The 15,502-nt window shown below is 37.8% G+C and overlaps 1 protein-coding gene across 3 annotated transcripts; it reads right to left on the bottom strand.

The window, feature by feature from the left end:
- Positions 1–2,948: 2,948 nt before the first annotated feature.
- Positions 2,949–13,589, bottom strand: pitx1 (paired-like homeodomain 1). Of its 3 annotated transcripts, XM_028467097.1 has the most exons (4): positions 13,439–13,589; positions 12,386–12,440; positions 6,691–6,893; positions 2,949–4,251 (listed from the first exon to the last, which is right to left on the bottom strand). In XM_028467097.1, the coding sequence occupies exons 2-4, from the start codon at positions 12,429–12,431 to the stop codon at positions 3,703–3,705; spliced, it is 798 nt and encodes a 265-aa protein (XP_028322898.1). In that variant the 5' UTR covers positions 12,432–12,440; positions 13,439–13,589; the 3' UTR covers positions 2,949–3,702. The 3 variants fall into 3 exon arrangements, with proteins under 3 accessions (XP_028322898.1, XP_028322896.1, XP_028322897.1); XM_028467095.1 differs by lacking the exons at positions 12,386–12,440; positions 13,439–13,589 and adding an exon at positions 7,783–8,218; XM_028467096.1 differs by lacking the exons at positions 12,386–12,440; positions 13,439–13,589 and adding an exon at positions 7,810–8,218.
- Between the last annotated feature and the right edge of the window lie 1,913 nt (positions 13,590–15,502).

Genomic DNA, 15,502 nt, shown 5'->3' with positions numbered 1-15,502 from the left:
AATTATTTCTCATAAAACAAATTACATAATGTTTCATATTGCAACTTAAATGTGTGTAATTCTGTTGATAACTACGAGAGAGAGGGGATTTCCTCGCCACAGCAACACTTAGATCAAATATTTACCCTCTCATGAAGCAGTTGTGTTGAACTTTGCCCTCCAGGTCCAACCGTGTTCTACGGCAACTTCGGAGCATTGATAAAAATAATCATCATCAGACTCTTGAGAAGAGACGTTAGAACTATTCAACCTAAAATCTATCATTAACTGGCTGTCTGTGCTTTGGGTAAGCTCTTTGCCTAGCTGTGCACATGGCATGCCCAAGCAAAGGCCTTGGATCTGAGTGTCGGTGTTGAGACTTGTTGTGAATGAGGAGAGAATATAACAGAGCGCTACTGATTAGTCATCGCTAATAAACTATTTATTTGAAGTTGCTCTTTGGTGGAAGGTTATGGGTTACAACGCTTTAGTCCTTCTATACAGAACCTATCAATACTCCCGGTGTGGACAAGCTGCAGACCATGCCAAAGTTGGACAACTCTGGTCCTTGACAGTCCCTGTCCTGGTTTTTCCTTATCTACCAAGCCTTTCACTCATCGTGCAATACCACAGATGTTATGGTGAAGCAGGGAGCTGTCAGAATTGTACGAACATGGACCCTACACTCCATAATGGGGAGAAAGAGCCTGGAAAACAGTTTTCCGTCAAGAAAAATCTCACCATCATCTCCACTACTTCCCTAAGGACAGCAGATCACCTTCTCCTAAAGCTACACTCCCTTTTCCAGGAGCTAAAAAAATAATAATCCAATATAGACACATGCATTTTTCCCACAGCCGTCAGAGTGCTCAATGACTCAGCTATGGCATTTGTTACAAGTTAAATAGTTTGCGCTGACATTGTGCTAGGGTGGGTAACCCCAGTCTATCACAGATCGCAGGGCAAGGGCAGAAATCCCATTTCACATTTGGCGAGGAATGAAGTTGGGGGTGGGCGGATATTTCAGAGCAACTTCGGGGGTCCTATCATTCAACACTACTTTTTCACTCCACTATTCTACAAATTATATATCAGGATGCAGACCATGGTTTTCCCAAAGCGTTCTGGACCCCCTGATATGATTTCCATCTATGTCACAGAAGAGAAAAAACACTACCAGGAGTTTAGCCAGAGATCACTGCACAAAGGCATCAACACTGACCATTATCATAGAATAAACCACATCTGCATAACATCTAGAATCCTTTACATAATGTACACTGCCATTCACACTGTCCTTCTATGTTTTTTTTTTTTTTTACTGTATATTATTCTAAACAGTACTTTCAATTAGAAATATCTCAGTTGGCTACATTTTATTTAGATTTGTTATAAAATGTGTACTTTGTATATCATCATAATGCAGAAATGTCGTATTGGTTTAACTGATTCTGGATTTGAAATTGATTAAAAAGCTAATGTTTACAATGCAGCTGTGAAAGGTTTCTTTCTTGGTCAGCCTGCCTCTTTATCATTGATTTGTGGTTTGTTGTCTTGACTCGTGTCGCTATCAGTTTAAACACTAATATCAGCCTAATGGGAAGTAGTATAGATATGTGGCTTTCTGTGGGTGTTAGAAAACAAGGTATGGCATCAACTGAGTTTGTGATGTGCACACTTGGTCAGGCGTCATGTGCAAAATGTGCAGTTTTATTTCATTTGGGCTCATTTTTATCTGAAATAAACCAAGGGAAATGATTTCAGGCTGCTCGTATAAACACATTGATCTTTTTCAGATTATGAAATATGCACTTTAGATTTAATTGTCTAAGTCTGATGTAGCTTTTATTCCAGACATGATAAAACAGCTTTAAATAATGATTCCAAGATGTTTGCGAGTACGATTATAAGAGAGTGCTCATGTACTCTCATAAATATGTGAATTCCTAACATTTAATGTGTGACTGAAGCCTCCAGTATACATATATCATTAAACTTATTTTTACTTTGCATCCGTGTTTTTGGAGCGTTTAGGGAACTCTTTCTCTTGTTTTTTTGGTATTCCTGAAGCTGAGAAGTTTTACTAATAAATATGTTTTAATAGGATGCAGAGTTTGGGTTGGATCTGCAGAAAAGCCTCATCAGCCTGACAGCATCTGCAGTTTAGCTCTTATTTTGGTGTATGAATTAAAAAATTATAAATATTTAGGCTACTATATTTTTAAAAGTAGGCCCTATATTGTTTTTCGTTTTGATTTATGACTTTTTGTGTTCATTTTTTACATTAAAATATACTGTCGTTGGTATGTTGTACTACAATTGTAAAATTAATCATAATGATTATTATTTTGCAGTAGTAGGCTATTACAAGAATTATGACCTTGGGGCTAAATCCATCACATTTTAGGGTACTTTACCAATTGTCAAATTTTGAGGGAAATATTTTGTTCAGTCAAATGTTTTGTCAAATATTAAATTAGTCTACTTTGGTGAAAAATACAGAATAACATTCAAAACATGAATAGTTATGGCAATGTATTGCCTTATGCAATGGACGCATCTAATGTTAAATACACTTTTTTTAAATTTTTGTTTTACAATTAATGTTTCGAAATGAAAGCAATGTACATATACACGTGATCTGTACACAAATAATACCAAAACCTATTTAGATATAAATGTATATTTAAAAAGGAAAAAATGTCGGGTATTTAATTTAAAACAGAAACATGTTTGCAATTGAACTATTTTGAATGTATTCCTTTTAACTGGCAATCATATATATGTTTTTTTTAATTTTACTATGACTGCATGGTTGGACAAAAAACTCTAAATATAGTAGTGAAAGGCTTTAATCAGTCTCAATAATGTTCCCAATTTATCAATAATCCTTTGAACCTGCCCGGATCAGTCCTGTTTATGTTGCTCTCCTTTGGGGATAAAGGCAAAGATTGGCGCAGAACATATACTTGAAATAAACCTCTCTTTTCCTGGAGTTTATTCAAACAAACATGTAATCATAAACACATGTTGAATCACCTTTTTTTGTATACAGTTGAGGCTAATGAATGCACTTCTGCAGAGTCTTACATTATGGTACAAAACAAGGGAAACATGCAGGGCCTTTTTTACTTCTTCTTTTCAGCACACAGAATGGGGAAAACACATTTCAAAGCGGGGGATGTCCCTGCACACGCTGTCAACTGAAAGTACAAGCAGTACAAAATATCTACATTAATTTTCCTCTCTGTGAGTTTGGACTCAAACTGCTCCAAACTGTTTTCATCGTTTAGTTGCAAAGCCTTTGAAAGCAAGCGCGCGTAAAAGGGAAAGAAAAGTTGTCACCGTTGTTTTGTTTTTTTGTTGTTGTTTTTTTGTTTTTTTTTTATAGTTAGACCTGTATTTATTTACATTTAGATATGTACAATGCAGCAAAGTAACACGTCTTCATCTTTGTAAAAATCCCCCCAATGAACATGAACATTTCAATTGCTGTGCAAGTTCACTGGTAAACACATGTAACCCGCATAATCCTTTTTTTTCCTTTTTTTTTTTTTTTTTTTTTTTTTTTAAAGTGCAACGAGTCCACTTTAGTTGTCTTTGAATTTTATTCCCCCATCCGCAGGTATAGCCCATAAGCTCTGACACCGAGTCCGTTAATCATTTATAGAGATTTCTATATTTAGACGGTATGGCTGGATCGTTCTGGTCCGGATAGACCCGTCAGCTGTTGTACTGGCATGCGTTCAGACTGGATCCGGGACTCTGGAGGCCGCTGTATCCAAACGTCGGATGCTGTTTGGACTTCAGTCTCAGGGTGGCCAGGCTCGAGTTGCAAGTGTCCCGGTAAACGCTGTAAGGAGAGCCGGGGGGCCCGTACGGACACGCGGACGAAGACATGGCCGAGTTGATCCCAGCCGTCCCGATCCCGTTCAGGTTGCTGATGTTGTTGAGGCTCGGGGTGGGAATGCCCGGCACGGCAGAGTGACCCATCCCGGAGGCCATGGTCATGGAGGAGATGGAGTTTGGCGCGGAGAACATGGACTGAGAGGTGAGGGGGCTCATGGAGTTAAAGAAGGTGAAGTTCTTGGTGCTGAGCGGCGCCGGGGTGAGGCCCTTGTTGGTCCAGTTGTTGTAGGTGTAGGCCGGGTACATCTCATCGTAGGGCTGCATCAGGCCGCTGAACTGCGGCAGGTAGCTGTTCTTACACAGGTCCATCTGCTGGTTCCGCTCCCGCTTCCTCCACTTGGCGCGACGGTTTTTGAACCAGACCTGGACACACACACACACACACACACACACACACACACACACACACACACACACACACACACACACACACACACACACACACACACGGAGAACACAACAATAATAAGTGGATTGTGATATGTTAAATTATTATTATCAATAATAATAATGATAATTTTTTGGATAATTTTTGCGCCATTTCAGCCCCAAACGTCTTAATCTGCATTTATAAAGCATCAGTCAACACATTACATGTCTGAAACATATGAGGAGTTTTTTTTTGTTTTCCTATACATTTAAGTTGACAAGCAAAATAAATAAAAATAAATAAATGAAGAAATAAATAACCACATCCAAATTTGACCTGTTGTGTACAATTTTTTGATAATGATTTCATTACAACCAATTAGCGCGCATCCAGCCAATTTCCTAATTGAAATAGGCTACCCTATTCCAAAATACTAATTTCTGTAACTATGAACACCATTCCCGACAACTTGCTTTGTGTTCAACGACTGATTAAAATTAAATTAGAATAAGATAAAACTTAAACATTAATCTATTAAAATGTTTGCAATCAAATGTAAAAGTTACCGAGAGTATAGTTATGTTCTTTTTTATTTAAAAAAAAAAAGACTATATATATATATATATATATATATGAATGAATTTAAAAAAAAAAAAAAAAAAACGATGCATAAAAAAAAAAAAAATCAGAAAAGTCAAAATATTTAAAACTATTTATTTTTGAGGTATTTATAAGAATCGTTCCAATCAAGATTTCACGAAGTTATTTCAGAAAACATTTTTAAACAACTTATTTATTTTATAATGAGCAAACAGCTGAATTAACAAATGTCTTCTTTTTTTCTTTTCTTTTTTTTAATGGGGGGGGGGTTTAAATAGGCTACTTTGCTGCTAAATATACTCCCCCCCCCTCCCTTTGTTTCATTCAAATGAATCTGCTCGTGTCACTGTAAATCTTCTTAGGTGTCAGGTTAAAAATAGTCTGTGATACGCCGGGCTGCGAAAAGCGCAGCGCGTTCTGAAACCAACCCAAATCCCCGTCAGAACATTGGCTCATTTTTAATTCACTGTATAACAGTTCACGTCAGGATCCTTTCAATAGACTCGTTGAACGAGGTGTTGCAGCCAAATGGTGCACAAAGACGTGCGTGAGAGATGTGATGAGGATCTTGGAAAGAACAGTGCGCACTTTACACAAAGAAAACGGATTAAAATGGATTAACCAGCGATTAAGAGGAACTTCTGAATATCTTTAAACACCTTCGCTGAAAACAGTGAATATTTTCATTATGTAGTGCAAAATTTTGCATAGCTCTGCACCTTTCATAAAACATACTTTATAAAATGTATTTTCTTACTCGAATTAACCAAAACGAAGAGTGAAACCACGATTTGAAAACCCAAACTTTTTGGCTTCACAAATAAAACGCAGTCATTTAAACAAAGCAAAAAAACAAACAAAAAAACTACTTTTTTTTTAAAAAAACTTCTTTGTGCAACTTAAAACATGATTTTTATTCTAGTGATTCATGTTTATACCGTGTTCTGTAAACCCTCTTTTTTTAGTGAAATTATTGTAATTAACTAAGTTTGACATTATGCAAAACACATATTTTGTAGAACGTTTCAAAAAAATTTTGTTTTGTTTTTGTTAATCGTCACAGTTTTATATAAAGTAATTTTATTCTCGGTTTAAAAATATGTAATTACAAGTCGATGAATGAAAGCCTGGAGCATGAGAGTCACATTCTTCACCATTTAGGTGTTTAGCAGAACTATACCTACATTTCCTACGAAGTCAAGGAATTTTTTAAAAGTCCGTTTCAACATGAGTTAGGTCAATATTTGGGTGAGCTTCTGAAACCTAGAAATTTTGTTTTTCTTCGTTAAACGCGCAAACGGGCTCCTAATTAACTCAGATTAAAAGAAAATAAAAACAACTCCAATTACAACGTTGTTTTATGTTATACCAATCGAGCTATAGTCGAAGTATAACTAACAAATAGTTCACGTGCATGATTAATTATTTTTGTGTTGACTTTAGAATAAAGGGAGCATAAAAAAAAGTTTGATATTACAACACATATCAAATGTGAAACCCCAATTAACGGTGTATAGATAAGAACAGTAACGCTAAACCATTTTTTTTTTATATTCTAAATGAATACTATATATAAATATGTACATTCTAAATTAACGTGGAATCCACAAAAAAGCTCCTCACAATGACATGAACACGTCAGGTGGAAATGTATTTAAATAATAGCATATTTAGCTTTATATAGATTTGTTTATCGATATTTCAATATTCAATTATTAATCAATATTGGTATTAACTTCTTTTTACAACATTTAATATATATATATATATAAAATAAAACATAGTATTCTCGTTTTTACGCACGCATTACGCACGGTCGACCGGCAGCTTACCCGAACTCTGGCCTCGGTCAAGTTGGTCCACACGGCGATCTCCTCCCTGGTGCTCATGTCCGGGTAACGGTTCCTCTGAAAAGTGGCTTCAAGCTCCTGCAGCTGCTGGCTGGTGAAGTGAGTCCGCTGCCGCCGCTGCTTCTTCTTTTTCGGGTCGTCCACGTTCCCGTCATCGCTCCTGTGCTCTGCGGTGCGCTCTTTTTCTGAGGAGGACAAAGCTCGGTGAATACCTGTGCGCTCAAATCACAATGTAACCTACAAAGCATGAAAACCAGGCTGAGGTTTTCTTTGAATATGTTTGCATTTAAACCGTTAAAGAGGCGGACGGAACAAGGGCGTAGCAGCCAAAACAAACCATAAAAGTTTAAACTATAACAGTTTGTTTTAATGATTTCACGTTTATCAAGAGTCTCATATTGAACTACAAATATTTACTAACACCTGTTGAAGTATCCCATTGATTTTTTTTGTTTTGTTAATTCGTATTTGGCACCGACTTCACCGATAAATCAATAATGCTCTGTTTACAATGCGCCTCTTATCTCCCATCTGATACCTTGTATTTGTGTTCGAACAAGATTGTCCCATTAAACTGAATAATCATCACGTGCAAAGGTCAGTTTGATACGACAAAATGACTCTTCAAACAAAGCCGAACATATAAACTAGAAAAAATGATTGTTTAGAAAAAAAAGTGACAGAAGTAGCAATATAAAACAAAGTTATGGGACAAAAAGCTTTTTGCTCATGCAGACCTTCTGGCTTTTAGTTTAGATTAGTGGATGGGTTGGAAATTTATAGTTCGCTTTAATGCGTTTACTGACTGCAGGCCAAGCCGCTTTTCCACCCCTGACAGATCGCAGGGTAAATCCAAGTGTTCGGCTCAGGCTGCAGTAAACTTATGGAAAGGATAACTTGGTATTTAAGCAGGTAAGTAGGAGAATAAACCAAATAAAATCCAGTTTAATTTGAGTTTATCTTTTCGTTACATATTTTTGAAACAAGAGAAAAAATGTTAGAAATAGCGACGTTAAAAATACGCGCGGATATCCTATAAGAGCCGCTATTGCCAAATGTAATCTGACTTTGTACCTGCCAGCTCAGTGTCCGAGGACTCACTGCTTGAGTTGTCTACAGTTTCCCGACTGCTGTTGGAAGTTCTCTGTAAATTAAACGCTGGGGCGCCGTCTCGAGGCGGCTGCGCTCTCACGGCCTCTGCGATTCTGTCCAAATTCATCCCACCTTGGAAAGGAAGTGTGCGTAAAAAGAGGAAACCGGCTCAATCCCGCGGCGCACAACGCTTTCCTCGGGCAACTACGCAGCAAAAAGTCCAGCCGCTGTCAGACAAACTCCACGACATGAGAAGATAAACTTCCAACAAAGTAAAAGTTCTTTCCAGAGAAAGAGGAGTTGAATGAGGAGTTGAACTGGATTCCCTCTCCGGTGCAGCCCAGTCCGCTCTTTGCTCGCTGCAGAATCGCTTCAGCCCGCTGTGAACTGGAGGTGCTCCGACTCTCCAACACACACTGGAGACCCACCCATTTGGTGTAACTCCAACCAGTCCCTCCCACTAAACCGATCCAGTGAAACACCCACCAGACAAGATAGCGTGACGTCAGGCTGACTAAACGCAACACAACAAGATTTCATTGTCAAATCTTTATCTGAAGGCCTATAAAACCTATTCTTTCACTCATGTCAGTGCACCAACCTAAACATATGAATCAGACTCAACGGCTTCACAAATACTTTCAGAAATTCTTTCTTTGCTTTTGAGATGTGAAAACGTTTTTGCCATTTGTCTGCCTTTGAAAAAACGCACACTCACATTGCTCTCAGAGTAAAATGGGCCTTTTTATTTAAACAACGCATCTGAGTGCACTTCTATACAACTCTCTCACACACATTACACATGCACACAATGGAGACATCTTGGATATGTACCGAGCTGTATAAACATTTGCCCAGTAACACGGGCCAGCCCAGTTACAGTTTCCATTGTATGAATTGCCCTCGGTTATTCCGGGTTTATTGTGCTTTATGAACCACCGGAACTGTAAACTAAAAAGAGGGGCACAAGAACATGTTTTGTGTGTTATCCGTTATTTATTTTAGCTCAACAACTTTCAATTGGCTTTTTTCTTTAAGTATATATATATTTTTAATTAAAAATGTATCTATTACTATTAGTTTATATTTAGTTTTGTATTTATACAACAGCACAAATATAAGGTTAATATCAAGATAATATTTAATTTAGGTTATGGTTGAAGTTAAGTATTACAATGAACCTACCGCGTACTAATGTAACTAAAGTTGTGGTGAGTTAAATGAAATTAAGTCAAATTGAGTTGATTTAAAGATAATATGAGATAAAAATGAGATAAATTTAGCTAAATGATTAAGGTTGAGAAACGCAAAGTTTAGTTAAGTTTGGTTTAATAAAAGTTGTCAATGTTCAGTAAACTGATATAAGATTATTAGATTTGATGTGACTGAAAAGTGATTTGAAATCATTTAAGATGAGTTGAATTTTGATGGTTTGAGTTATTTCTTTATTTTTTAGATACATTTATGTAAATTGAGTTGACGTAAAATCAGTTACACTTAATGTTGCTAAATTCGTTTTAGTTAAGCTAGTTGAGTTATTTTAAGTTGAGGTATATTGCATTGAGTTCAGTTAGGTTGAGTAAAGAAGGTAATTATGGTTAATTTCGAGTTAAATTGAGTTAAGTTGTATAACATAATTAGGTTAAGTAATTATAAATGGATGAATTAGCTTTAGTTTGAGTATCAAAAAAATAAAGATTAATCTGGTGTTAAAGGGATCTAAATGAATGACTCCGGTTGGATGAAATGTTAAGGACATAATTGTATTTATTCTGATCTGAGCGCAACAGCTGCTTTTTTTTGTTCCGTTTCTCCTAAGCAGCTACCGTCTGTGATTACTCATTTTAATGTGAGAAAAAAATGTGAAAAATGCGTGAAATCACTTGTACCTTTACGTGTGACTAAAGTTAAAGGTGATGGTCACACCTTCAGTGGCGCTAAAGCATCAGCAGTGACCTTAGTCATCATCATCATCTGGCACTATCAGTGCTGCACCAAACCAGGCGCGCGCGCGTGTGTGTGTGTGTGTGTGTGTGTGTGTGTGTGTGTGTGTGTGCGTGTGTGTGTGTGTGTGTGTGTGTGTGTGTGCGCGTGTGTCTCACAGTAGTTTAAAATCCTGTTGCACATATACGCACGGTGCTGGACCGCATGCAGATGTTGTAGCCTATATAATGCCCAACACTGCATGGCGCCCAGTGCACCATCTTACATGCGTTATTTCTATTTTAATTGTATGCATTTATTTTTAAAGGTAAACCTTCACATTAATAATTAGATTGTGCGGTTACTTGATATATATATATATATATATATATATATATATATATATATATATATAATAAACCATCCAGTAACCACATATGTGGGTGTGTGTGTGTGTGCTGGCGCCTATCATTCAAAGTGCTGCATATACGAATCTGAAGAGCTGTAAAGCTTTGCAACGGATAAAAAAAAAATATTTATCAATTATAAGTTAATATTTTCACTGTCCATAAGTGATTTCCTGCAACACATAGCAGATCACCAAAACGGTAAACAATTTCCCCCCTATTGCACAATGTCAAAATGTAGCTGCCAATTAAAATATCAACAAAATATGAATAGTTTCCAGTATATAAAAAAATAGTATAATTTACTGGAAACGTATTTGCATTCAGACAGCGGCTTTGTCACTAAATGGGCAACCAGTCAGGCCTCCCTGTCTGAGACTGTCACCGGCGCCAGTGCTGAGGATTTTCGACCTTTGTGTACCAGTGTCTTCTGACAGGAGATCCCAGTCCAACCGGAAAACTCTCCCTGAAGGGTGCATGCTTTCTAAGGATAATTGTGCAAGCTCCCAACACTAGCCTTTTCCAACTTGCTGAGCCTCTGTGCAAACAGAGCGCTTTGGGGAAAGCCATGTAAGGATATATTCAAATTAGGAAATAAGCTTGTGATTAAATGGACAATATGATCATTTTCATTGTTTGCGACCGAATGTGTCGATTTGGGACCAACGCGAGATGATTTAGCTCATCTGTGCGTCATTTTACGCATCGTCTGGATGCGTAAAAATAGTCTTGGGAAGCCTTTTTGGCATTCAAACACCTGAGGCCATGGTCCAGGGGGGGAATGGAGGTCACACATGTTTGCAGGTGCTTACATTGCAAACTGTGAAAATTGGATATATCACTTTGTGGAGGTTAATACGTGCAGCTCTGTGTCTGTGACACATTGTGGGTGAATTACATGTAGAGCGGAATCCACAAATTGACGTTTGGACACTTTACAGGCATTAATGACAAACATTTTGCAATGTCGTGTCTTATGACCCAGTTAGAGAATAAACTCAGTGACCCCTGGGATCCCCGCGGGAGTATTATGGGATTTAGAACACATGAGAGGCTGGAGTCCTTGTGAGCTCTTACCTTTCCTCTGCACCGATATTACAGCCTGATAGATGGCACTAATCTAAATATCCAAGCTCCTCAGCCTTCATTCCTGCCCGCACGCTGCTCCTCCTCATGCTCTGGAGGGCACTTGCGTGTGATGGATGAGTTAAAAAGCCTTTCCATCCGGCAGGACAGGCTAAAGGCCAGTGGCAACGCAAACACTCATATTTTCTCCCCGAGAAGTGAAAATAAACTCAGTGAACGCCATTAATCAAGCACCAATCACACATTAAAGTACAGTCTGTGTATATATTGTTTTTTCGAAGCAAAGCAAGCACAGCAAAGCGCACCACGGGGCTGGAAAATAAAGCACAGAGAAAATTAAAGCCGGAGGAGAAGACTCAAAGGCAAGAGCGGCTGAGGAGATGTAACAGGACCCGGTACGTAACTGGAGAAGAAGCGAGCTGCTTATTGCCTTGGTGATGCCTTCCCTGCTCGTGTCCAATGCCTGTTTGACCCGCACTCTGATTAACAACAAACAGCAAGAAAAATGCAAAAAACAAAAAAAACTAACAGCCTTTTTCATGAAGGAACTTCAGGGCAACCAACACTCAGGTCAGTTTTTTGTGTTTTTTGTGCAAAAAAAAAAGTCTTATCAGTTTTCAAATTCATTTTACAACAAAGCCAGACAAAATAAATTTTTACCAAATTTCCATTTTTAGGCACGCACACGCACACTGTCTCAGCAACCCAAATCTGGCTGTTTGGAGTCTGACCTTTTTAAGCTGAAGCTGGTTTGTTATTATAAACGGCGATTTCCTGCTGAGAAAATTGGCTTAAAATGGCCTGAACACAATCAGTCTCAGACTGACATGCACGTCTGGCCTTATAAATGCCAGAAACCTCGGACATTTCCCAAAGTTTGCACGTCTCCAATTTACGCACGGAAATTTCGTCAGCCAATGATTAGTTCCAGAAATTCTTGATTTTCAGTTCAATAGCACATGCTGCAGAATAAATGCCCAGCAAATATTTTCACAATACAAAACTAATGATACACTGTGTATTAAGATTATGCCATATTAAATTAAATTAATAAATAATGCAAAAAAAAAACAAACAAAAAAAACCACAAAAAAAATCAGATTTAATTGTCATCTTAAAACTTCATATATATATATGAAGTTTTAAATAGTTTTGAATAGCAGACCTACCTTCATCCGCACAAGAAATCCCATTCTTTGACAGATTCATTTCCATCCCAGATGCCTGAAAAACAAAATTACATCAATGGTGTAACAATTTGTTAAACCGTCTCTATATTTTTGGGCACATTTTGCATTCATGGCTTTTGCGTAAAATCCACAAAAGCAGCAAATTCACTGCTTGTGCTAAATTTGGTTTGTATTCTTGTCCAGTTAGCATTTCTGTATAAAAATCTCTCACAATGGAAGCTAAGGAATAAAACCAAAAAAGCAACTGTAAAACATTTAATATAAAACTTTGTGAAACTATTTATTTGGTTTTCTTGACAGACATCCACACTTGTATTATACGGGCTTTGGGAAGGCCCCAAACAGTAGAGACCGTGTTTACCTTTGATATGACACACACACGCACACACACACACACACACAAACACACACACACACACACACACACACACACACACACACACACACACACACACACACACACACACACACACACACGCACGCACGCACGCACGCACACACACACACACACACACACACACACACACACCACAGCCTCTCTTATCTAAAGGAATCCCTGGGTTCCTTTTATGTTCTCAGTAAATCTTCACTTAGCACCCTCCTGTCCGAGGGCGCCCTGACGCGCACATACGCCTGCACTTTATATTAATTTTAAGACGTCTGGCCATCATTGCAGAGCCCACTGAAAATAGCACAAAAGTGTGTGTGTGTGTGTGGCTGGCTCACTCTGGTGCAATGGTACCGTACTACTTTAAGTGGGTTTTTGCAGTAATCCGCTGGTTAACTGTGAGCGTGACTGTGCGTAAAAGTTCAGACTCCGGCTTTTTTACATTCATGCTACTCCCCTGCCCTCTGCCTAACAGAGCTGACATTTTCCAGTATAGGTTAACATCCCCTTCCACACTGAGTGATTGATAATAGAGCACCCTATTGCTATTTTAGAAGCGCGAAACATCACGGAGCATTCCCAGTCCATCTTGAGCTAAAATCCGCTGACCTGACCTGGGTGCGTAAAAGCATGTTTGCACTCACCAGTTGGCTCCCAGCAGACGACAGTGTGTAAGAACCAGTAAAGCCTTACAGTGTCCCCCCCATACAGGTGTTCCGTAAATCCACTCAAGCGTAGCCCGTGCGTAAACGCTGCGTCCGTGGTTATCAGCGCTTTGGTGTCTCCGAAGCGCTGCCTTTGCTTTTCTTCTTTGGGCGCTCCGCTGCACGCCTGGAGTGACGTCACCACACCACAGGACTCAGCGGCCGCTGCCATCATCAACACCTCCCACACTCCATCTGTCAACCTCCTCATCCTCCTGCATCACAATGCTTTAAAACATATACATCAATTTTAAAATATATTCTTTTAAAATCACTTCTTCCTTCTCCAACTTAATTATGTCCTTTAAATATTTTCCTACTTTAAACCAACGCAATATTTTAGCCACAAGTTTTAGTTGCATTATTATTATTATTATGAAATATGAAGAAAAGTCCTCCAACATGGGTAGAATTATCTCTTCATAATGTTGTTTTTATCTAATTGAAAATTCAAATGTAATTATCTGACTCGTGTACAGTGACATTTATTTGCATTTTTTCTGTTAATGCTGATTTCTTTTTATTTTTAACATTAAACCATTGCATAATTAGATCTAATATTAATTATAACGTTATAATCAAGAACCACAAAGGAAAATCACTGCCTCTTATTTCTAACAAATTATTGACGATTTTCGTTCATTTGGAGGCAGCAGTGAGCGCTTTTTAAATTATCTTATATCTCTCAATAAAGTCACCGAGTGCACTGTTGCTTTATTTTCTTAATCTGGTTTTCATGCCTGAAAACGTATAAGAAATAATCAGTTAAAGAAAAGGACACGTGACCTTCAGGTCTTGAGTAACAACAAAGATAAACAACGCGTAAATAATTTGATAAGCAAGTTGACGCGAAAGGCCTAAAAAAGAAGTCTGCCTAAAAGATTAAATGAGGCCACGGCGGATAGTATGATTTGGCCCAAAAAGAAGAATAAACAGAAACCATAAATATAGAAACTTTTTAAAACAAACTTTATTTTGGCCTGAGAACGAATAAAAACGTGTTTAAACTGCATATGAGGCTAAAAGTCGCACAAAGAGCAAATCCTGGCTCAGTGAGAACGGATTTAAGAAGGTCCTCCTTCTCCTTCTCCTGCAGGGAGCTCCTCTCATCTCTGCTCTCTTCAGCCGCTGCTTTTAACTGCATGTGCTGATGTTTGCGATGTGCGCAGAGAACCAATTAAGCCAATGAACATGTGCGTGCGTTTGCACCACGCGCACAACTATTAAGGGCCTCAAATTGCGCGCAACACTATCGCACAGAATATGGATGATTTACCTTAGCATTTCAATGCACCGTTACAGCGAGCTACTAATCTTACATTTAAAGTTTAAGTTATTAAAACCGTGCAATGTGCTTCTTCAATAGACATTAAAATTTTCATGCCTTTTTTTATGTCATGTCTTACAGCCATTCAACAGACATTATAGTGCCCCATTTATTACGCGCATTCATTATGTATCATTTTTGTTGTATATTTGCTTTCATTGTGCAGGATTTAAAAAAAGGAAAAACTAAAATAATCTCATCTCATGTCCAAATGCATACTCATTTTAAATTGAAAATTTAAACAGAAACTTTCCATAAATTTAATATATTTGCATGCTTTTTTTTTGCTTTGAATTTTGAACATTACAGATCCTAAACACAGCCCAATTTCTGTAAAAATATTAATTATTAGGGGTGGGACGATACACTGAGTTCACAATAGCTTATAATACAGATGATTTTGCAATAACAAAACAATATTTTTGGGATGGAAAAAATACCAAAAAATGTATTTGACTTTAACTCTTGACACACTTACATTCTTATTCGGGTTATGAGCTTTTCAAGTCAATAGAAATTAAAAAAATAAAAACAAACCATAAAAATCTGCTGTGTAGTAGATGATAGGTTGTGTTGATTTTTTAAATTTGACTCCACCTTCGCAATACCACTCAAATCCTCGACGATACATCTTGTGACATTTTAATATCACATTATATTGTTGCATAATATATTGT

This window comes from Gouania willdenowi, chromosome 14 (assembly GCF_900634775.1).
Source record: "Gouania willdenowi chromosome 14, fGouWil2.1, whole genome shotgun sequence".
In the NCBI taxonomy this organism is placed as follows: Eukaryota; Metazoa; Chordata; class Actinopteri; order Blenniiformes; family Gobiesocidae; genus Gouania; species Gouania willdenowi.
The sequence above is the reverse complement of the archived record's forward strand: the minus strand, read 5'-3'. Positions and strand labels throughout refer to the sequence as shown.

Bases quoted from the DNA above. Each gene is read 5' to 3' on its own strand.
- pitx1 (XM_028467095.1), bottom strand. From the start codon at position 7,927: ATGAATTTGGACAGAATCGCAGAGGCCGTGAGAGCGCAGCCGCCTCGA. The intron at 6,894-7,782 runs GTACAAAGTCAG...TGTCCTCCTCAG, and splicing joins CTCGGACACTGAGCTGGCAG to AAAAAGAGCGCACCGCAGAG. The intron at 4,252-6,690 runs GTAAGCTGCCGG...GTGTGTGTCCAG, and splicing joins TGACCGAGGCCAGAGTTCGG to GTCTGGTTCAAAAACCGTCG.